Source organism: Acanthisitta chloris, unplaced genomic scaffold, assembly GCF_000695815.1.
Source record: "Acanthisitta chloris isolate BGI_N310 unplaced genomic scaffold, ASM69581v1 scaffold42508, whole genome shotgun sequence".
Taxonomy (NCBI): domain Eukaryota; kingdom Metazoa; phylum Chordata; class Aves; order Passeriformes; family Acanthisittidae; genus Acanthisitta; species Acanthisitta chloris.
This window is the reverse complement of record NW_008688374.1, coordinates 1-24,247: the sequence shown is the minus strand read 5'-3', so window position 1 is coordinate 24,247 and position 24,247 is coordinate 1. Positions and strand designations below refer to the sequence as shown.

Genomic DNA, 24,247 nt, shown 5'->3' with positions numbered 1-24,247 from the left:
TATGATCTGTATGTGAATTTTCCAATTGTATTTCAGACCTTAAGAAAGAAAGGCCTTAATGGTTGTGAGAGCCCTGATGCTGACGATTACTTTGAGCACAGTCCACTATCGGAGGACAGATTCAGCAAACTAAATGAAGATAGTGATTTTATTTTCAAGCGAGGCCCTGTAAGTACTTTTATTTTCCCTCTACTTTTTATTTGTTGATCCTTTTTATTAACTTCATTATTTAGGCTCTGAACAAGAAGGAACACAGAGGCTGCGACAGCCCGGACCCTGACACTTCCTATGTGCTCACGCCACATACAGAGGAAAAGTATAAAAAAATTAATGAAGAGTTTGATAATATGATGAGGAATCATAAAATCGCAGTGAGTACTACAGTCTGGTTTGTGCTTCTATTACCTGCATGAGAATTATCCTGGTCTTTGCTTCCCACTGAAAACCACAAGACAAGAGGATGTGATGGCTTGAGAAGGGAACACGTTACTGAGGAAAAACGAGACCTTGTTAAAATGCATTTTATCCTAAAGAGTAAGAATTATCTCCAGCTTCTGTTTTGCACTCAGTTTTCCATACCTTGTGAACATGAGATAACATTTCTAAATTCCAGGAGCCTCAGTGCATTATCTAATCCCACCTAAAATATTGTTACAAAGATAGATTTCTGCTGTGGGATGTTGAATCATTTATTTACATCTTGTCTTGATTTGATCAAGATTTTACAGTGTGTTACAAGCAGGCAAAGAGAATTGGATTAATTTTGGCTTCCAATTAGTGGAATTAACTTTTGCTTGCTTCTGGATGTAGAAGGGTATTTAGATGCTTAAAGATGCACAATGAGAGGCTCAAAAGATTGCTGATTTCTCCCTCTGAAATTCTAGCAGATAATTCCTTGGACACGGAAAGATGTCTGAAAATTTTCCCCCAAGTGCCTAACCCATGTGCAGCCATAAGTCACTTGGCTCCAGAACTTCAGTCTGGGGAGAACAGTGGTGTTCATCTTGCTTAACAGGGGTGTTCACCATGGCACTTAACTTCCATCTACAAAAACCAATTAGTGTAGAGCATTACAGGGGAAGTGTTTTCTAAGAAAACTCATACAGGGCTCTGCCACAGCCTTTGAGATTTTTAACCTGGCAAGTCTTGTAGCAGTTGAAGGAAATGGACTGGCTAGGTTAATCAGCACAGATCCTGGGGCAGCTGAGCAGTGTCTCCGATGACTTGCTGGACCCGGAAATGATATCATGGTTCAGGGCAATAAGGTCAACTCTGGGGTCTGAACAGCAACCCGACACCCAGCATCACTTCTGTTAGCACTTCATACTCAAATGAACCCGGAATCTTTTGGTTTTGCTTCGTTTTGAAGCTTTTGCTGTCCAACATTTCTGTGCTGAGACTTCTTCAGGCCTCATCTCTCAGTATGTTCCAGCTCAATTGCTCTGCCTTGATTTTCAGAGGTGAACAGCCTAAATGGACATCAGTTTAAATAAAAATGGCAGCATTATTTTTTCGCTCTTTAGTTCTGTATTTCTACCTTCAGTTTGACCTAGTGTGTTTCTATTTCCAGTACTTATGGGACTGTATAAGAACACAGTTTCTCCTGTTCTCTTGCACTCATTCCTGTCAAAGGATAGGAATGAGGCAAAGCGTGAAGGGTTGTAACCAAATGAGCACCATAGATGGGCAGAGGCAGCCTTCAGTGTAAGGTGTGGGGGGATAATAAGCTGTCATTTATTAGCTCTGGATTGAGAAAGCTACAGAGAAAATATCCCAGCTGTTAGCTTCTAGCATTGTGTCAAGCACACTTCAGGTATTTCCAGTTCAGTTTGAGCTCCGTGACAACCTTTTTTGGGAGATACTGAATAGTCTCTTCAGTAGTTTCCTAAGCAAACAAGTGCCACAGTATGGCTTGTCATTAGTTAGATACTGTGAGTGATTTGCTAGCATTACATCATTAGGCTTCATTACTTTTTCCTTCCATCTCTGCCAAAAATTGATAATTATTCTTAGAGTGCTTCAGGAGGGACATTGTCATTGGCTCTCACTAGGGAGAGATTTTGTTTCTGGTAGACAATGTATTCTGCTCTTTGAATTTGTATAATTATTGCTATATTTCTAGTATTATCTACATTTTCATGCAGAAGTATCATGCTAACTGAATTTTGAGATGCACGTGAGGAAATTGCATCTTTTTAAGAACACTTGCTATGCCATGAGTGTTGGTCATCTGCATTTGACCTCTAAATCAAAACTATTCTCTCTCTATTCTGTCAGTAAATACTACTGGATTTTTACCCTTAAATTGTACCTGTCATGGGTTTGTTTCCAGTAATTATGAGAGTTGTGAAAGAAAATAGTCCCTTTTGTTGCAGAAACTCATCACTGTCAAAGGATAGGAATGAGACAAAGGCCAAACAAGTTAGTCATGACCAAATGAGTACCATAGATGGGCAGGCAGCTCAGCTTTTGCTTCAATGGCTGCTGAATAACAAACATATATACTTCACAGAACCAGTTGCCTTTTCAATAAAGCTGTAAAAATGAGAATTTAACAAATGAGATTTGCAAAGGAGATGGAGTTGGGTGTTCAGGGAGGGGTTTGGGAACCTGAAATGTGTTTACATTCAATTGCTGAACTTGGTGACTTTCTGAAGATCTGTTTACATTTTTAGTCTGTTGGAAAAGAAGGTTTTGGAGATTAGTAGCAATATTTTTGGCAAAGTTGTTCATAAAAAATGTTACTAACTTTTTCTTTTTTGTGTAATAACTGACTGTTTTGTAACGTGCATGTTGGTGCTTACATTTGGAAGGTACAACGGTTCATTGATTTGTAGACATGTTTAGCTTGTCATTGCTTTGTAATAATCCACATTAACTGGTTAATTTGTTGTATTTATGAGCTTGTGAATTCATGTGAATATTTTCACTTTTCTGTATTTGAACTCTGAGTATTTAGAAGTTTGAATCATTCTTTTGGAACTGTATTTCTGTGATGTACAAGAATTTAACACTGTGCTTTACAACCAATGGATGTTTCAAATTGTATGCTTAATAGTGTTTAAAAACTAACATGATTAACTTCATTTTAAAAAACAACAACCTGATTACTCCTTGGCAAACTTCAATGTGTGTTTTATAATGTGCTATTTCTGCCAACGCAGTTGATTCTAATGGTGGTGTCTTGTGTGTTCCTCATCTCTCCTCCAGCCTGGATTGCCTGCTCAGAACTTCTCCATGTCGGTTACAGTTCCAGTGTCCAATCCCAACACTTTAACCTACAGCAACCCAGGGAGCTCCCTGGTGTCCCCATCCCTGGCAGCCAGTTCATCCCTGACGGACACGACCATGCTGTCACCCCCTCAGACCACCCTGCACCGGAACGTGTCCCCTGGGGCTCCCCAGAGACCACCGAGCACTGGCAACGCAGGTGAGGCCTCAGGACTCCTGTGCTTTCCTGTTAGACCCCTTCCTACCCTTTTGGTTGAAACCCACAAACCAGCCTCCCAAATTCTTAACAGTCTCAGTGCATTTTCACCCCTTTTTGCTGCACAGCTGACACAGGACTGTGGCAGGACACGTTTAATGCTGTGGCTTCCTTTGATTAGGTGGGATGCTGGGGACAGCTGATCTCACAGTGCCAAATGGAGCTGGTACCAGTCCCGTGGGTAAGTGCAGTATCATGTCTTTGCTGACAATAGTAGTATTGTGGTTTCAGTTTCTCAGCAACTCAAAAGCAATTTTTTATTTTGACTCATTTGCAAAAGTGTTTGTGGGAGAACAAAGGTTGTAATTTTTTTAGTTGCCTTGTAATTGTCAGGTTTGGTAAATTCTCATCAGGCCTTTAACTTATTACTGCTGTGCCCTTTCCACTTCAGGAATATTTGCATTTTGTGTTTTAGTGGTTTTCAGCAGTAGCACACTGCTCCTGCTTTTGTGTGTCTCTGCAGGGGTAATTACAGCACTCGCAACAGATCTGATGTTTGCCAAATTTATTACTTTGTATGAAATTCACTGCACTTACTGAACTATTGCACTAAAGGCAGCTCAGCTCTGTTCTCAACTCGAGTATTCCCAGGGCCTGGGCGTTTGGTACTGGTTGTGATGCCAATCAAAATGGAGCAAATACAGACTCTGCTGTTTGTATTGCCATGTGTATCTTGCTGACTATCTTCTAGCAGTATAGACAAAGAAAGCAATAAATCTTGGAAGCTGATAGCTCTGGTCTGTCTTAATTTTGGAAGATGATCAGAATTTCTTTTGAAAACAAATTAGAGATCTTGCCAAAAATGAAATTCACAGTATTTTTTGGTCTTCGGTAAAAATACAGGGAAGTACTCTGATTGAAATAATATTTTGTCTCCCCTGAACAAAATTTAGCCCTCGTGTTCCTTCTGTGCCTTTAGATGTCTTGGGGGCTGAAGGTCAGTGTTGCACATACAGGTCACCCCCTCAGTACCTGTTTGTGGGTAGGAATTGGAGAGGCAACTGTTGACCTTTCAGTATTTGCCCACTGGCTACTTACTATGGCAACTGGGATAAAGTTCTTTGAACATCAAGTCAGGCAATTGAGTTGATGAATAAAAAATGCTGCAAGTCCAAGGCTGAAAGCACAGGATTGACTTTCCCCTCTTTAGCCATTCTTTCGCTATGTGCAGTAAAGATATGAAATATTCAGGAGTGGTTTCCATCAGGTAAGCAAGATTTTAAATGGAGGAAACTTCCTCAGTTGGAAAGAGATGACTATTTTTAGAAACTGTGGAGGTCAGATGTTGCTTTCCATAGTATTTCTCAAGGCAGGCTAAATAAGTTTATTATCAGGCTGTTTCAGGCCTCTTTCCCAAAATCAGGCTTTGGGAACAGCAGCCTCAGATTTAAGGCTCCTTTGGATAAGCAAATAAACAGTTGTTTACAGCACTTGCTGTAGGGTATCAAACTGCAGAAACACCCAGTTACAGCAGCTTGGTGAACATATTTGATGCAGTAAAAGGTTTTCCTTCTTACATTTATTAATAGTTTATGTAAAAAGTCAAAATGCATCACTTATCTCTTGCTTTCCAGCACATCACACCCAAAATGTTATACATATACCCACTCACTTCTAGAAAGGTTTGTCATGCAAGTAAGAGTTGTGGCTGTGCAAGAACAGGGGATCATCTTTGAGAAGCACCTCTAGTGAGGCTCAAATTCCTGGTTAGCCTCAGGGTGATTATCAAAACCAGAGTACCCAGAGCACAAGTTGTGGCGTAAAAGCTTTTAAATACTGACAGATGCAGAGTTACAACCAAAATCAAGAAACCATTTGTAACCAGATTGAGTTAATCTGCTAACTTGTCAGTTGGAGCTTGACAGCTGCTGTGAGATGTATATTGCGTTAATTATGTCTGCAGACAATAATGGGTTCAGTTTCTTGCTGCATTTGGTGGAGAATTCACTTTAAAAATCTATTTTCTTCTTTTAGCTTTCAGGGTTTTGTTTTTTTTTTGTGAAGCTTCTCAGGAATGGAGAATTCTCCTGTGGATGTAGCTGTGAAAGGTCATGTGCCAGATTTGCAGCTCACAATTGATAGGAATGATGTCAGATGTAAAGATGGAGTCCTGGCATAGCCTTATTCCCAGATACTCCCTTGTAATAAAGGGAAAACCCATCTTTGACATTAGGAGGTTTTTTGTGCATCTGAGATTTTGTACTCATTTCCTCGAAAGATACTTCGATGCCTTTATCTCTGAGCAAGAAGCAAGTAAAGGTTATCTTGCTTATTTGGGACTCAGTTCAAACAAAGATGTTGCATAAAATGGCTCATACTGAGTTCACATGAGTCGTTTTCTCAAGTCCTGTGTAACTTGATTGGAATGGAAATGATTTGCTTTAGCAGTCAATCTGCCAACTTAACAGTTTTTCTGTGGAAAATAACTTTGAGTAAAAATATCTGTGTGTTGTAGCAAAGATTGGTAGGTGGTTTTTTATATCCAGAACAGAAAATTTTGTGATCACTTTATAATACTGAGTGAGAGCTTCCTTCACATGCAGCTGTCAGAACTCTGAAAAAGCATTTGTGTTTTGTTATATTTTTAAAGCTCTACCCACCACATCAAAATCATTTGCTGAAAATTTTTACTTGGCAAATAGATCAGTTTTTAGAAGGGGGAAAATGTCCATCAGTGTAACAGTGTTTGCTTTAGAGCTGATTTATTTTTAATGCTAATTAGAGCCAATGTTTTTGAGCAAGAACTTTGATGATGCTGTTGCCCCTGGTCAGTGTTAAACCCTGTGCAATTTGTGATGGGCATCAGACATGCTTCAAGAGTCTCATATCACCAGGATGTGTCTAACTTGGTATTTGTTGTCAGCATCATCATGGTTGAACAGACATTGCATGTCTGTGTTAGTCCTCTTAAAAGGCTGTGGCTTCTAATCAGGCAAAGCAGAGCCTCTTGTGCTCTGAGCACCCAAATGCAGGGGGAGTTCCTTTGACTTTGAACTGAAAGGACTTGATGGATGGATGAATCACCTTCAAATTTGCCATGAGGAGATCTGCCTTGCTGTGTTCCAGTAGATTATACTTTGAATCATATTATACTTTGAATCATCCTGAGGTTGCCAATAAAGTGCACTTCCAATGACCTTGGCTCATCCTTGAGGACTCTGAGAATTACAGAGGCTCGAAAATGCCACCATGTTTATCCAGTTTCTGCTTTTTCTTCCATATCTCTCACATATGGCATTGAGCCAGCACCGTGGCAAGGACCTGAGCTGGTTTTCATTGCCAAGGCTGCATGAAAACCATGAACCCTGAGACCTTTTGACTAAGATGAGTTCCCTAAGTTCTTCCCAGGCCCAGGTGATTTTAAAGGGGCTGTTGTAACTGGAGGCTCTTTATGATTTGACAAAGGCACAGCTTTATCTCTCTGTACATCTCTTTGTCAGTGAAGTAGCCCTTCTGGTGGTCAGTCATGCAGGTTATGGACTCAAGTCATCTTCTGGGAGATTATCTTTCCTCTCACAATTTCATCATCAGAATGGATAAGAAGGATCTAAGTCAGCTTGTACTGAACTTCTCCTCTTTGTTCCAGAGCTGTATCTCCTCTGATGCCTTCAAAATCTTCAGATTCTGAGACCGTCAAGTAACTTTGCATATTGAATATTGGAATATTGAATTTCTTTGAACAGAGCTGAAGGATAAACCTGCTTGAAAGGCTGTGTCTTGTGAGCTGTAGGATCTCTGCTAAGAGTCAGTGTAGATCATGTGTGGTCTCTGATCCTGGCCCCAGGAAGGATTATGCAGAGGTGCCACTGACAGCTTGCACGCACCTGCGAGCTGCTGGTGGCTGCCAGAAAGGGATCAGGACAGAACTGTGAAAAGCCACACCTGTAAATGGTTCCCTTTGTCTTGAGGGCTTGGCTGATGGGGAGAGCTTTTTCTGCATGTTTGAGGATAAAAGAATCTTTGAGCTTGGTCTTTCACAAGTCTGAGTCAGCACACTGCAATTCTGGAGTGCACCAAGGCTTCAGTAACAAGGCTTTCTGGGCATACCTTTCTAGTCTTGCTTTGCTTGTTAAATGAGAGACACCACAATGAGAAGAATTCAACCAACTCTGGAAGAACACCTGCTAAATTTTCAAGAAAAATCCCTGCATTGGTTCTATCAGTCACTTCCTTAAGAAAACAGCTTTCTTCTCCCTCCACCCCTACCCTCAAACTCACCAGCCTGTTTCACCTGCAGCAGCTCCAAGGCTTGGCACTGTGGTAGGCAACCACCTTAGGGAAGCAGCATTTAACCTTGAGCATGTTCCTTCTTCAGGTTGTCCATTCCTGGTGGTATTTCTGATCTGCTGTGCTTCTTCATTGTACCAGGTGGTATCTGCCCAGGGACTCTTCCACCAGTCACAGCTCCTCACTTCGCAGCCTGCATTGAAAGGGCTGTGATTAATGTGTGCTCAGCTGATGCTAAATGCAGTGCACAAAGGTTCTTGCTCTGTAATGTCAATAGTGTTGGCATCATGGTTTGCCTCTGTAAGGTTACACAGGTAATACAACAGTCAGCACTTCACCCTTCTCCAAGGAAGGAGTTGAAGGATCCCTAAGAGCACTGAGAGCAGTCTATTTGCTCTTACAGCTCCCAGGCTCTCCTCGAGGAAAAGGAGTTCTGGAAGTGTGCTGCAGACCAGCTGTCTCACAGGGTGCAAGCTGAACCCTTTTCCTTTGCTGGACCTTGTCAGCACATAACAAACTTTGATCCATCCATCACCCTCTCATTACATCAGCTCACGAAAATGGCTGACTGGAATCAGCATAAAAAACATTTTAAATTGTGGCTATTTCTCTTGGACACCACCTGTTCACACGTGTTCAGCCCCTCAGTGGCCCTTAGATTGTAGTTGGAATTTCATGTATTGTTATGTGTTTGTTGTCTTAGCATAATTTGTCATTTGCTGAGAGGTACACGACAGTTGTGGTCAGAATTTGCCATGTGTATAACAAATCATTTCACACCAAGTTGAATGACATTTAGATACAAAACTGATAGGCATTTGCTTTAGGTTTGCTGTTGCATTCTGAATAGTAACCCTGGTTTGAAGAAAGCCCATTTAAATTCCAAATATCCTTGAAATTTTTGTCTCCTTTCATGTAGTTTTAGGCAAAAGAATTTCCAACAACCTGGGAAGTTAGGGTTTTTTAGTTTCGTAACATGACTAAGCATTCCCTTGACATTCAGTCATGTGCATTTCTCTTTTGCTGCCTTTTAATATCCAAAGCAATGCCTGGAAAGTGTGAATCTTACATGGTAGACATGGTCCAAGATCTTATATTTCTGTCAGAGGTGTATTTTAATTCTAATCATGGTATTATCTGACATACTGGTTTGTAAATATCAGTAGAAATAGATTTCTTTCAGCTTCCTTGGGATGATCTGTTAAGTTCTTTCCGAAGCTGAGAACTTGGCCTTCTTGAAACAATGGGAGAATCAGTAGTGATTACTGTGCAAAGCTGAAAATGGTATGAATGGCATATGCTGTTTTTAATTTCTACTTAGATCTGTCATACCAAACCCCAAAGTAAACAAACTGAGCAACTAATGTACACAGAAATGCTATTGTTGTGTTTACTTGCAACATGTTCCCCTGCCCAAGGTTCTACATGGAAATGTTTTCCTTCAGCAGATTTTATCTGCTCTTGTGATGTACAGCGAATTGATGGCTCCATGCGAGCACAATTTTCAGTTCATTTGTTGGGCTGTGTGATGTCATTTGAGGCAAAAATACTTATTTACCACCATCTTTACTTTGGCTTAATCTTCCATTGCTTAGCTGCTTGCTCACAGTTCTTCTCCAAACCTGTGTATAAGTGTTCAGTTTCTGCAAAGGTGAACCACAAAAAAAAAGAAAAAAGATTAATGGCATCAATGCCTATAATTTATTCCTTGAGTAGTAATAAGTACATGGAGTCCTTTCCAGCCACGTGTGCTCATTGTTTCAGCTGATGTGATTTATGCAGTGAAATAAGAGTCTGGCTCAGGGAATTGAATGCTGCAGGACAAGGAATGAGATTAAGCTGTATTAAGTCTCTGAGGGCAGAATATCCAGTTGTAGCAGGGGTGGGTTTAACATTTTGCTTCAGAAAAGCAGTTACTGCAGAAGTAAACATTTCCTGACTAACCCAGAAGTAGGTAATGTGTATTGGCAGGTTTGTTATCATCAAATCTAATTAAATTATGATTCATATAAGTGAGAGCTTATCTCTGCTCTGGTGTCTGTGTTCCAAAGGACTGTTTGGAACATGCTTTCACAGTCTGGTTTAAGGAATTAGCAGTAAATACAACTCTTCCTACAGAAGTAAATCCAGTCTTATTTTTACCCATATGTAGGATTTGATGTTCTGGTTCCATTTTCAGTGTGATCATGTTTTTAAACAGAAAGCATTGTGTTTGGGGAAGATCTGTAGTGGGTGGGGTAGAAACAATTTCTGTGTTCTACAAAATAGTAAGTAGAATTTATGGGGTTATTAAAACCTCAGTTTGGCAAACAGCCCTAGAGTTGCATCATCCTGTGCTCATTATCTTTTTCTGGCTCCTGACCTTGCTCCAAGAAACACTATGCTTTTAGTTATCCTTTCACTCTAAACTTGTAATTTGATTTTATTATTAGATTATTAGCAGGAAAAAACACTTGGAAGTTTCATACCAAAAATGAATATTCTACAGTTTTATTGCAGCCTCAGCATATGATTCTTCAGATAATCAATGCAGTCACTCCAGGGTTTGCTGGATGCTCAGTGCAGCTACATATCACACAGAGCTGTGGATTCAGACCCACAGCACTGCACACTGAGGACATTTTTTTCCATTTTTAATATATTCTAACACTCCTTTTAAGAACTGCTCAGCCTTTTGTCTGCATAAATGCCTTAACTCTGCCCTGGTGCTGAATAATACTGTGCAGAGGAGGCAGTGGCAGGGAGTTTGTTGTTTTTGACAGCACCACTAGAAGCATGAAATGTTTCTGAAGGATTGGCAGAGCCTTGGAACAAGGGCTCAGGAAATGACTGGATTGGGTGTGGAAGACAGACACCGTCCAGATTTAACACACAGACTACTGAAACACTTGAAAACAGAGGGCAGGAAATGGTATCATAGGATGGACCAAAATGCTGCCCAGGCCCCAATTGTCTGTACAGAGTGTGATTGTCCTGCAGGTTAAACTGGGCTCAGAGCAGCGTTGGCGTGTGAAGGTAACTCTGGCAGCTCAGGGAGTGATAAAGTGCTGCTTGTTATTACACTAAGCCCAGACTTCACTTCCTTTGTACAGTAAGTTCTGTAAATGCTCTGGCATTTTTGCTGAGAAAGGGAGGTCCTGGAAGAAAGTTTGAGATAGAATTTGGTGAAAATCATGCTGTTTGCTCATATTTTCCCTTCCTTGTGTCTGTTTCCAAATCCATTGGATTTTTCCCCTGTCCATTGTGTAGGATGGCTCTGGCAGCCTGGTGCTGTGCTCATTTACCATGGAGAGGTGTTGGTGCACAACTGTGTCTAGCAAAATCGTGATTCTACAAAAACTGTCTCGGTTTCAGGCACCTCAGGGGCAGCACAGAACCTCATTTCTCTTTCTGGCTGGTTGGTTTTCCCACATGACCCAACTGTGTTGAGTTTTCTCCTACCAGTCAAGAGCACGTTTAGCTCCAGTGTGTATTCTCAGCTCCAGCCCAACTTTCCAGCCACTCCAGCTGAATTTTAGCACTAAGCTAGAAGCATCTGAGCAAATTCTACTGTTTTCTACAGAGGAATGTAGATGCTTTAATCACAAAATGAGGTTTTGCTGTGGTTTTTAATATAGAAGGAAGAATGTTGACATAAACCCCTTTTTATTTCTGCCATGTTCCTTCTTTCCCCTGTAACTTCTGAGTTAAAATATCATATTCCCACATCTCCTATACAAATGCTTCAGGAAAGTACTAAATTAGAATAACTCCTCCTTGCTCTGTTAACCTTGAAAACCTCAAGGGACGTCGCAGATCATCCATGTATGGTCAGGCTTTTGGCACAGGAGGAAATCCACAAAGTAAATCCAGAATTGAAATTCTGCCTTAAAAGCAGTGAGTTTTCTGCTCATCTATGTGCACAAGAGTCTTGTGGCTGCAAATTCCAGTAACTTCTACTCCCATTTTATTTATTTCAAAATCGTTAGCAATAACTTTGTCTCCAAAAGACCTTTTTAAAGCTCAGTGGAATATCTTCAAATCAGCACAAGAGCTGATTCTTACATTAATCTTTGCTTCTTTCAGTTTCTGAGCTGGTGATGTGTTTGATCCTTTTATGGTGGAGAGGGAAATGATGAGGATTGTGTTTGGCAGATCCCCCACCCTGGGACAAGGGTCAGGAGGAATGGAGGAGGCTCAGCAGCATCCTGGGGAATTCACACTGAGGTTCCCAGCTGAGTATCTCACTAGTACCACTTACTACCAGTTGCCTTCGTCGTCGTGTGTTGTGCTTTTACTGCTCCATGTATTGTTCTTCCTTCTTGCTATGCTTTTGAAGCCATAAAAATTGTGGCTCAAGAAGGTAGAATGTGACACTGACAACTTCCTTATTTTAATTGCTTTTAGATTAATATGTATTTAATGGAATAAATTGGATGGGGCATAGGGGCCTGTTCAAATTAGAGTCATAACCCAGAATTGGTGCCAGCGCGGCGCTACGGGCGCCTGGGAGAGAATTTCCCACACAGTGAACTTTGTCTCCTGGACTTCTCCCTGATTGGGACTATAAAAGCTGCTTTCAGAGCTGCAGTGTGAGTGCAAACAGAATCTTACTATGAATTGTGTTTATTTATACACACACACAGAGGGTCTGTAGGGTGAACCATAGGGTTCCCTGTTGTGAAACTCTCCTTAACCCCTTTTTTTTCCCCCTCTTTGCAGCTGAATAAGGTTTGTGTGTTTTGGGAATTGTTGCTATAAATATGATTCTGTGAGTGGAATGTGGCTTTAAATTTTTTTTTCTGATAAAAATATTTTGGTTAACATGATTGGTGCTTTTGTCAGTGCAGGAAAATAGGGGATTAGGCACTTCACTGATTTACTGTCTGGTTACTGCTTTCTGATCGGTTTGGAGCATTAGCTGAGGCCTCTCCCTGAGCATATTCAGCTCTGGGAGGTTTCAGTGCTGAATCCCAGACCTGGAGGCTTTGGCTGGCCTAATTCCACTGCAAACGAGTACCAGGACTGAGGTAGACAAAGATCTATGTAAAATAAATTGATAAATGACCTGACATTGATAAATTGCTTAATATGTGCCATTGATAAATGGCAAAATGACAGGTAGAGCTGGAGGGAATTTGAGGGGAAAGGATTGTCAAATACAATAATCAGCATATATTGATGATAGTGAAATAGTCCTGCAGGTCTTGAAGATATTTGGAGAACAGGAATAGAAACAGAAACTTTGAGAGCTGAGCTTTTTATTCTCCCCAACAACAATGGAGTGGAGTTGGTGCTGGGTGGGGGTGGGACCAAGTGGGTTGTGCAAAGCCTGAGCCTTGTGCAAGCTCAGCCTGGAGGAACTTCAAAGGGCACAATAAACCCAACGGATGTTATTAGAAATAGTACTTTGGCAATTTGCTCCTCTCAGCATTTAAGCTGCCACAATGTGTCCTTGAAGTGATATTCCCTTTGCATATTGATCTTCTGGTGAGAGTGGTTTGTGTCTGGTCGATGAGTCAATCCTGAGCCTCTGCTGAGAGTTTGTTATCAAAGTTTTGCAAAAGAAATATTTCATAACTGAGACAGGAGCACCAAACTCTTGTACTGCTGCATCTCCTCAGTCTTATAGTCCATGTGTTTGTCTTCTTCCAGGAAATGGGTTTGTGAATTCTCGAGCTTCACCGAGTCTACTGGGAACTGGTGCTGGTGGGAATGGCTTGGGCAAAGTGATGCCTACAAAGTCTCCACCTCCCCCTGGAGGAGGGAATCTCGGCATGAACAACCGCAAGCCTGACCTCCGTGTTGTCATCCCACCCTCCAGCAAGGGCATGATGCCACCACTGGTGAGTTGGAACATTTGCTCTGTCACTGTGGAAATGGAGTGTTGTGTCCACTGGCACAGGGAGGAACTGTCCCACCTGCTTACCACAGGGTGCAGTGAGAGAGGTGTTTGTGCTCTGAAATGTCACTGACGAAAATCAAACTTATAAAGTCTGACCTGGGGAGAAGTTACATTTATAAGGATTTTTTTTAGATGTAAAATAGCATCCTGACCTAAATGGGGCTACAGTGCAATCCTAGACATAGACATGGAGATTTTGGTGGTTTGCTTTGACATCTCACTGAGTTGGTCCCGAGAACTCTGTTGGTTTGGAGGATGTGGGTTTTAAAAAGGGTTATGCATTACTCTGTGGAGGAATGGCTGATCTTCCTGGGGATGTGAACTCTATTAATGTGCCCTAAAGCACATTTTGTACCTGTGTTTCCCGGGCTGTAATGACTGTGGGCTGTGAAGTGTCGCTTCAGCGGTAAGGGTGGTCTGAGAGAAGCACTTGTTTGATGTGGTGTGCTGGAACATGACCTTGTGTGTCCTAGGGTGGATGTCATGTCTTCAGGGAGGGCATGAAAGAGAACTGAGGTGCAGGCTCAGCCCCTGTCTGTACCTCTCAGTGCCACTGTGCAGTTTGGCATGTTGGCAGTGGTGTTTGTTCAGCCCAGATTTGGAATAGCACACGAGTTTCGTGTCAGCCATGAGGCAACCACAGCCCTGAGCCCAGAACAGGTCTTTCAGGAAGGGTTACTCTATATTTCCTTTAATTTACTTGGCCAAATCCTTTGGTCTTAGTCTTTCTCTGTCATGTAGAAATTTTCGACATCTCTGCCTACGTTTTCTGTGCATGAAGAATGGCCCATGACCAGGAGGTGCAGGATGTAAATAGCACAAGTTCTCCCTGTGCAATTCTGATTTGTTTTTAAGCTGCCACAAGTGCTTACAGTTGTTACTGGTATTTATGATGAATAATACCAAATTAATCCAAGTAACAAAAGCTATAATTAGCCTCAGAGTAATGATTCTTGAAGTTTTAGGTTTTTCTAGGAATACTGAAGTGAGGGAGAGATAGGAAGTGCACTGGCTGGTAATTAAAATGAAAATTACCCTTTTAATTAGGTATAGAAGCAAGAAGAGGATCATGATAATGTAGCTCTGATGTTCGTGGTGCACAGCACCTATTTACTGCTGTGAAGAACAGCACAGCACTCAGTTTAGGTTTTGTCTGTCTGTTTGAGGGGATTGGAAGGAGATTTAGAGCGGAGATGTTGGCATGGAATGATGGTTGTGTGTGAGAAGTATTTGCTGCTGAGCTGGTTGATTGGATCAGAGCAGCCGGAGGCTCCACATCTCCATGTGCTGTCAGTGTCCTTGGGGTCACCGAGCCCTTCTGCACTCCTGGCTGTGTTCTGCACTCACACGAGTTACCTGGAATACTACATTTCTCTAGTGTTACTTGCAGAATCAGGTGGCAAATTCACATTATTAATGAAAATGAATACAAATCCTGAAGCGCAAACGTGACTTTTTTCTGTGATTTGAAGCACTGCTATTTTTAGTAACTGTGTTATCCCTCTTGTTTGCTGAGTACAGTCGGAGGAGGATGAATTGGAGTTGGTGAGTTTGGGCTGCTGTTTGCTGCGAGACAAAGATGCTGGAAATGTCTCTCACTCCAGCTCTGTAACTGTAGTTTCATTCCATATTTTAAACCATTCCAGTGTTCCCTTGGTAGCAGACAAAAATACATTTGTTTTATCAAACTCAAACCCAACCAATTCAAGCTGAAAACACATCCAAAGTCAGCACTTGCCATTTGTAAACCTCTATTTTTTTTTCCTGAAAAATGTTTCTGTTTTTCTTGGAGGGAACATTGGAAAAGAGCCTTAAAAGTAACTGTCCATGTGTATAGGAGATGTACTGTATGTCAAATACAAATAACCACTTAACCATCCTCTAAATTCTTGGAATATTTTTAGAATGTGGCTTCACTCCTGAAGTTCTTCAGGTTGTAACACAAGCTCTGTGTTACTTCTCTTATTTTCAAGGAGATGACATCACTGTTGGTGAGGTCACCTTTCTGGAGCCTGGAATTATTTCATCCTGCGTGAGAGTATCACACCACAGGGCTGTTCCCTGTTTACCAGAAGGAACAGAGAATTGCAAATGAATAATTCCACCTTTTTTAATTTTTTTTTAAATTTTATTTTTCCAGTGGAAAGACTGTCTCCTTTTGAAAGGAAACTCTTGGGATTTGCCTGGATTCTATTTCTTTTTTCCCAAAAGGTTTTAACATTTGGCATTCTGTCTGGAAAATTAAGGCTAAAATAATTCATAGCTTATTTTTAGAGCCATTTGCAGATTGTGGAGCTGCTGTGGCACAGACCATGCAGGAGATACTGCATCATTGGCCTGTTGTAGACCTTGATTTGGTTTTGAACATGGACCTGTTGCTAACATGAGGCTCTGATTGCATGAAAGCATGGAAAATGTAGTGATTTAGATGAGTTTCCTGATGAATGCATGCTGGTGGGTGATTTTGACCTGAAACAGGAGAAACAGGTTTACAAAAGTAAAGGAAAATGAGTTGTGAAAGTCAATATTGGAGGTTTTAAGGTTCATTGGAATGAATCAGCAGCTCAACAGCTCTCACACATGTTCCTCTCACCTTCAGAGAGAAGTGTCTGTGTCAGCGCAGGAAATAAAGCTCAGTGTAAAAACACTTAATCAAGACGATATTGCAGTTGGAATTACAGCAAAGTCCCTGGAATTGAGGTGTTCCTTCTGGCCCACATTGCTGCAGTGCCAGAGCAGCGAGAGCTGCCGCAGGCGCTGCTGTCGCATCCCGTGTGGAGCTTGGGCCATCTAGTGGCTCCAGAGCCCGGGGTGGCTGTCAGGAGAGAACTCACACAAAGAAAGGTGCAGTGCCTTCCTCAAACGGTGACGAAATGGGAACTACACCGGCAGCTCTCTTGCTGTGCCACTTCCCGTGCTGGGAAGCAGCTCCAGCTCCTGTCTGTGAGCACTGGAGCTGAGCACTGACTGTGAAAAGTTACAAATGGCAGCATAGCATGAAAGAAAGATCCTGAATCCTTCCTGTTATGCTTTCACCAGTCTAAGAAATTAAAAGAAAAACCTTGAAATTTGTCATGAACCTCCAAGTACAACAAATCTTGGACACACCTAAATGTTTCTTAGTGTCTTTTTATGGCTGAGTGTTCAGGAATTATGTTCAGAAATAACTACCTCAGAAAACCACCTTTATTAGCCACTCCACAAAAAAAATTCCCATGGGGAAATCCTTTGGTCTGGATTGTTTCCCAGTATATTCCTCTTAACTTTTCCATTATACACTAATCCCAACTTTATAGGCTGCCATCCAAGAAAGCTTTGGAGAGAGGTCAATTCCTGACAGACACAAAAATCTGCTCTAATAACATCCCTTTATGCCAGATAAACCTGGTCAGGGGGAGATTTTCAGAAGTGCATAAGTGATTTAAAGGGATCAATGACACAGGAAAGCAGTGGGACTTTCTCTGGGACTTGGAGCTCTGGAATCTGGGAGCTCTGGGGCAGAGTGGGCACATCTGCCAATGTGTGTGTTGGGCAGCAAATGCCAGAGAGCCCCCAAATGCCCAGGAGACTGAGAGGTGGGAGTGCAGCAGCAGCTGGGCACGGGAGGGAAGCTGGAGCCTGTGGAAAGCTGCAGCTAATTTTAATAAGGAAGATGTAGTATAGACTTCTTTCTTTAAATGGGATTGATACAAGATTGATAACCCTCAATTCATCTTCACAAATTTAAGCTTCAAATTGAGCACAGCCCCATTTCTGTACCTGCTCGTTCTGGCATTATCAAGGCAACGATGCATTTTTAATGCTGCTCCTTCTCTCAGGACCAGAGCAGAGGTAAAACTGAAATGGTGTAGATCCTGCACTACCTGTGCACCTGCCTGAAACAAGGGAGAATAGTGGAACTGCATCTGTTAAAGCTGAAAGAGGAACCCTACGAAGGAGATGAAAAACTGCTGCTTCCATAGCAAATATTTTCTCATAGCTACAGAGAGGTTTGCTTTAAAAACTATGTCCAGCAGATTGGAACCCAACTCCCTGGCTGGGGAATGGTCTGTCAGAATGCAGAAACACAGAGGGCAGGGACTGCTGCTGCTGCTGAGACTTCTGCAGATAAAACTCAATATCTGTTGTTTAAAACTACAAAACTAGCACTTTGTGTTCCTGACAGTGTCTGGCATGGCTAACCCATGTAGAACCTCCTGTTTTGAGGGAAGATTTGCAGTTGCCTCCATGAAGAGCAGAACATTGTGCGACAGCAGCTCTGCTGTCTGGTGCTGTTCACCACAGGGTTTAATTCAAGGTTTTCTCCACAGCAGATTTGGTTAGAGCTTAGTTTGAGTGATGTGTTTGCTGCAGATGTTCACTCTGGTGTATGGGAAAGAAAGACTGTTATTAAAAAGCCAAATTGTGCCCACAGTTAGGTGATGTGAGACAATCTAGTTTAGCTATTTTTCCTGTCAAAAGGCACAGTTGCTCTGTGTGAACTCAAATGTCATTTGCTTGGAAACATATCTGCATTATAACAAGTACTCTCTCGGTTTCTCAGGAACCATGGGAACAGCAAGATTATTTTCTCACTGAAGTCTTATCAACACAAATTTAGAAGATCTCTGTGTTCCTTTCGGGACAGGTGTAGTCAGCACAGTGTCAAAACTGGCAGCTGAAATTTGGGAAATTGGATAAACAACTGTGAAGTGGGAGAATCTCTTCTGGTGGAACTGCACCTCACCATCTGCACTAAAACCCCTATAAAAATAACACTACAAACTCTTAAATCACTTAAGAACTTCTGAGAATTGCTGTGTGTTTCCCTAAGAAGTTGCATTATTTGTGTGTCCTGCAGCTCTAACACTGTTGCCATCTGCATTGCATGCTCAGGAGTGGCCCAGGGAGTCTCAGTTCATTTTTCATTTCAGTTTGCTGAGATTGTTTTGGTTGTCCTGAAGTATTTCAGCTTGTTTAGAAAATCTATCCTGACAAAAGGATTTATTCCTGACCAAACCTAAACCCAAGCAGCACATTGTCATGGAATGCTCTTTGTATTAGCAGCTGGTTTTCCCTTGTTGCCACGGATCTCACAAGCTCTGTTGTTATCTTTCATCACTTATAGAACACCCAAAGGATAAGCAGTTCTCAGTCCACACAGCCTCTTGCCACCCCCGTGGTGTCGGTGACAACTCCGAGTTTGCCTCCGCAGGGACTGGTGTACTCGGCCATGCCCACTGCCTACAACACTGGTAAGGCCTGGCTGGGGTGAGGGTTGGGACTGTGGGGTCTGCAAGGCTTCTGTGATTGGCATTTCTGTGGCACTGTGCTTTATTTCCCTCCTCAGCCCAAGTGAAGGCTCTTACTCATCACAGCTGAGCCTTCAGCTTGTAGAGTGTGTAAATGTTGAGACTTCCATGGGGAAGGACTTCCCATCAGGCTGCAAGTGCAGGGAGACACAGTGACATCCATGGCTCAGGGCAGGAGCATTCCAGAGATCCAGCTGGGAGCTGGAATGCCTTACATTAAGGTTTATCTCTTCTTTAGGTACTTCTCTTGTCTGCAGGACCTTAAAACTACTTCTTATCCAAGCTGGGGGTGATGGAAGGAATTTGGTAATATTGTTGTGATAAGTGGTTTGTTGGTTTGGAAAGGAGTTCATGAAGGTCAAGTAACAAGTGATAGAAGAGGAGATGACCTCAGGTGGTACCAGGGGAGGTTTAGGTTGGATATTGGGAAAAATCACTTCACCAGAAGGGCTGTCCAGCCTGGCACAGCTGCCCAGGGCAGTGCTGGAGTCACCATCCCTGGAGGGATTTAAAAGCCATGTAGATGTGGCACCTGGGGACGTGGTTAGTGGTGGCATTGGCAGTGCTGCGGGAAAGGCTGATGGTCCTAAAGGTGTATCTTCCAACCTCAGCGGTTTTCTGTGGTGCCTCCTACTCTGTCTCCATCCCAGCAGAGATAATTTTCACTGCAGTCTCAAGGTTCTTTATTTGTCACAGTCCCTGTATGTAATCAGGGAAGGAATTTTTGTAATCATTTTCCTGGAAGGCTGCAGCCCTGATGGCATCAGCTTGATTATCTGTGCAGCAGAGTTTAATTTTCAGTTGCACCTGCAGAGAAGCAACATTGCAGAGAAGTGTCAGTGAATTCTGTTCGTCAGTCAAAGCAGCTGTTGGCTTAAAACTGAAGGGAAAGCAAAGGGAATAATTCCCAGTTTGCTGTTCTTTAGATGAACTCTACTTCAGACATTCAGATGTCAGTGCTGTAATTTGTTAAAACATGGATTTTGGAAGGGGGGACAGGGACACAGGTGTGCTCCAGGGGTGGCTCTTCCTGGAACAGAGCAGGAGCTGCCCCAGTGTCAGAGAGGGATTTCATCAGGCCTCAAAACGTTCCAGCCCAGAGCTGAGCCGGTGGCAGCACTGGTGGCACCTCTGCAGTGATGTGGTCAGGAAAGGGTAAAACATGCTGTGCTGGTCTGCAGTCAGTGACCTTATGGTCTTGTTCTTGTGCAAAGGTCAGGACAAAGCACAAAAAACTTCAAAAGCCAAAACCTGAGCGATCAAGAGGTTTTGTAATCCCCATTCTGTGCAAGGGAGCAGCGTTAGGAGTCTGTGCTGCTGAACGTGGAATAGAATCATAGAATCAAGCAGGTTGGAAGCATTGTCATTCCTCCCCCTCCAAAAATGGGATTCTATACATTTTCTCTACTTTTTTAGCTCTGGAAGTCTTCCCTGCAGTTTTTAGTTTAGCCAGCCAAGCACCTCCCATCTGCTGGTATCTGTCTCTTGCTGTGTTAATGAGCTCATTAGCTGTCAGTGCCCCGCAGGCAGTGCCCGGGGCGGTGCCTGCAGCCCGGGGAGTGCCCTGGGGAGGCAGTGCTGCTGTCTGCAGGGCAGTGCTGAGCATCCTGCACCCAGTTCTGCCCCGAGGGAGTGGAGTCTCCAGCAGGGACTGGAGGAGCTGGTGGGCTGCAGGAACAGTGTGGTGAGCGGAGTGAAGGTTATGCTGGGTGACTTAGTTTGGATTAGAAGCAGAAGTTGGGTGAACACACACATCCTGGTTTGACTCTTGCCCCAAAGGTTGTTCATGTGTTGTATTTAATGGCTGTTTAAAGCAGTTTGGTCCCTGCTCAGAAGACTCACACTGAGTGTCACCTGTCACCTACCAAATCCCTTTGTTCCCACGCAGGGTCTGATGTTGTTTTGGGAATCATAGAATCACAGAATCAGCCAGGTTGGAAGAGACCTCCAAGATCATCCAGTCCAACCCTACTGTGGTCACTAGCCCATGGCACCAAGTGCCACATCCAGTCTCAGCTTGAAAACCTCCAGGGATGGTGAACCCACCACCTACCTGGGCAGCACATTCCAATGTCTGATCACTCTCTCTGTAAAAAATCTCTTGCTAATATCCAACCTAACCCTCCCCTGGCAGAGCTTGAGTCTCTGCCCTCTTGTCCTGGGAGAAGAGACTGACCCCCACCTGACTCCAAGGGGGAAGCAGTGCTGTGTGCATCCCTCAGCCAGGATAACCTGTGGGCTCTGAGGGGCTGCACTGTGGATCTCGGGAAGCAGCAGAGACACTGGAAACTGTGGTGCCCTGTGCAGTGGACAAGTGCTGGTGTCACTGGGATGTGATGCTACACCCAACCCACTTCCTTTGATAATGCAGCAATTTGTGCAAAGCTTTTAGCCTTTAGTGGTTTTCAGACACTTTAGAATCACTATTAGATTGAGCCTTTCAGGGGATTTGCAGGAAGAAATTTGATGTTGAAACCAAATTGCCATCTGGGGATTCTCAGGGCAGTCACCACTTACGTAGCAATTTCAGTTTGGCAGTTCAAGGACTAAGATAAAATTGAAATACCTAAATTGTTTCTCTGGATTGATAGAGGGGTTTTTTCAGAGCTGGAAGGAATAGATTCAGCTCTTGGATTCTTAATTAAAACACTGGTCTCAGTTTTCCACAAATATCCTACTTTCTATAATCTCTTTTGCTGGAGAACTTCTTTCAGCAGATTGCTGGGGGAAGGGCCAGAACCAACTGAGTTACTGGTTCTAAACCAGTCCAGGCAGTAAAACCAATATTTAACCCTCACAGCAATCAGTTAATTAGTAACTGACACCCGAGCAGAGCACACCAAGCCATGAATTGTATTCCTGCCCTTAGGTCAGTCGTTTCACAGGGGCACAGACTCCAGAGGTGCTCGTTGGTGGGGTCCCAGCAGCAGTGGTTTCCATCAGCAGCAGCTGTTTGTCTGTCTGACTTCTCCATCTCCCCTCGGGTCACTCCTGTGGCAGGGGGTGTCCTGCTGTTAGTGCCAGCAGATATGGGGAATACTTAGGGAATGGCAGTGCAGCTCATTGTGTGGTGACATGAATATTCTTTGGGAAAATATCTCCTCAGACCCTGTCATCAGACACATTCTGTCTGGAGTACCAGAAGTTAATTGTGCGTTATCATAAAAGCTGTAACTGCAAAGGAAAAAAATTACTCGGGAACTGAATTCCTATAAATGTTTTCTTCAGGTCTGTTCTGACAGAAATCCCCTTGGCACAGCACATCCATCTCCAGTGCTGGCACTGGCTGCACTTGCTCCAGGCCTGGCTCAGTGTGTGTCCTGCTCCTTGGAGAGCTGCACTTGTAATTTTTAGTGTTTAGATTTAATTTTAGTCTTGCAAAAGGGCCTTTGGGCCCATCAGTGTGGGACAAACCCTTCTGAATCGCTGCAGAAATGGGTGAGGGTTCTCAGAGTTCCAGTGTAAGTGTCAGCTGAGAAGAAAGGAAACAAAAAGGCACCTTAAGAGGCTTCACCTGCTGAGAGCAGCTGGGACTCCTGAGGTCTTCAGCAAGGATCCTGCAGGGATGTGTGTGTCTCTGTGACAGCACAGGGGTCTGCTGCCCTGGATCCTCCTCCCGTGGGCTGATGGGAATGGGGAGGTTGTTCAAGAAAGCTCATCTCAGGAGAGAGAGGTCATAGTGGTGGTGGCATTTCAGGGTGACACAAACCAAGCCCAACCTAAGCAGAATTTGGTGCCTCTACTGGCAGTACAGTTTGGCCATGTTCTCAAGAGACTAGGGGTGGTTTTAAGGACACTCTATTACAAAATAATTAAAAACAGAGAAGTGTTTGACTTTGTTTTCAAACCTGAAAAAATCACGAGTGATAACAATCAAGTGAAAGTAGGTTCAGTTCTGTGAATGAAGTGAGAACTGACACTGCAGCACCAGAGCCAAGAGCCAGAGCTGCTGCCTGTGGCTCAGCAATAGGTTCTGTTTTCTAGTCTCCATTTAAATTGTACTTCTAAAGAATGATATTTTCTAGCTCTAAATACAGAGGTTTCTTTGTTCCTTTGCTACAGAGGTGACAGTTTGATCAGACAGGAGTGCTGCTGTGGAGAGAGGAAGGATGTGATGTGTTGCAGTAGGACTGCACAGAGGTCAGAGTCTCCTCATCGCAGTGGCTTTGGCCCTGCTGTCCCAGGGGTTGGGTTTGGACATGGGCTGTAGGACCATGACCTGTGTTGTGCCATGAGCCACCAGATGGTTCCTGTGTCTTGTCTGAGGAGCTGCTGCCTCCCACCTGGGAACCAGCCACAGTCTGCAGGGAATTTGGGAAAGAACCACCGTTCTGTGCAGTGACTCGTGGATTCTTCCCTTTTTGTCTCATTTTGAAATGTCTATGCAGACAAAACTCTTAAAATACAAATAGTCTTACTGTAAGGTACACACACACATACAGTGCATAAATGTGTTGTACCTGTGGGTTTGGAAGAAGCTCCAACACAGCAACATGTAGGAACGGAAAGGATAATGCAGAAATCCTTGTCATTTGGAGGCTTCTGTCCTGTTAGCTCCCTTTGAGGTTGGGAGCAGTGCTCCCAGGATTCCGAGTTTCCACGTGTGGATTCCTTTGGCTCTATTTGTTTTGGGCAGAAAGCCTTTGTGTTCGTGTGTGCCACATAAATTCTTACGTATCTACGTATGGATGAGTATGTATATGTTTAAAAATCTATAAATTACTCTCTCGTTTTTCTCTCTCAGATTACTCCTTGACTAGTGCAGACCTGTCTGCCCTGCAGGGATTTAACTCCCCAGGAATGCTGTCCTTAGGGCAGGTGTCTGCCTGGCAGCAGCACCATCTCGGTCCAGCAGCCCTCAGCTCTCTTGTGTAAGTACTTGGGGTGCTGGTGCACTGGGGGGCTCCTGCCTCTTCCACATGGATCATCTGCACCAGGGAATATCCAGCACGAGCCCGTTGTAAGCTCCTGCCTGTGCTGCCGGAGCGCTCCGTGCCGGTGTTTGTCCCTTTGGTCACCCCAGGCCTTCAGCTGATGAGCTGTGGCCCTGCAGGCACCTGCACTGTTCGGCAATAGGAAACGTTTCTGTTTGTTCTGAACTTCTGTTAATGCAGCTCAGACCTGTAATTAATGCTTTTCTCACCTCTGCTCTTCAGTCGGGAGCATTTATTTCCACGCTGGTTTGCAGCTGAGCCCGAGGCCACACACCCCAGCCACACACCCCGTCCCTCTCCTCCCGCTCCTCGCGTTTCCTCACGTGTGCCTCTTGGTTTCTCTCCCCAGCACTGGCAGCCAGCTATCTCAGGGTTCCAATCTGTCCATTAACACCAACCAAAACATCAACATCAAATCCGAACC

At 43.4% G+C, this 24,247-nt stretch overlaps 1 protein-coding gene across 1 annotated transcript; it reads left to right on the top strand.

Moving 5' to 3' along the window:
* On the top strand, positions 1 to 24,242 carry MEF2A (myocyte enhancer factor 2A; the record flags this gene model as incomplete). The annotated part of the gene is made up of 8 exons (XM_009080971.1): positions 1 to 168; positions 3,211 to 3,430; positions 3,609 to 3,668; positions 13,349 to 13,539; positions 15,120 to 15,143; positions 18,706 to 18,832; positions 23,634 to 23,760; positions 24,173 to 24,242. Coding segments are annotated over 8 exons (987 nt in total), but the record flags the coding sequence as incomplete, so codon positions are not given.
* Between the last annotated feature and the right edge of the window lie 5 nt (positions 24,243 to 24,247).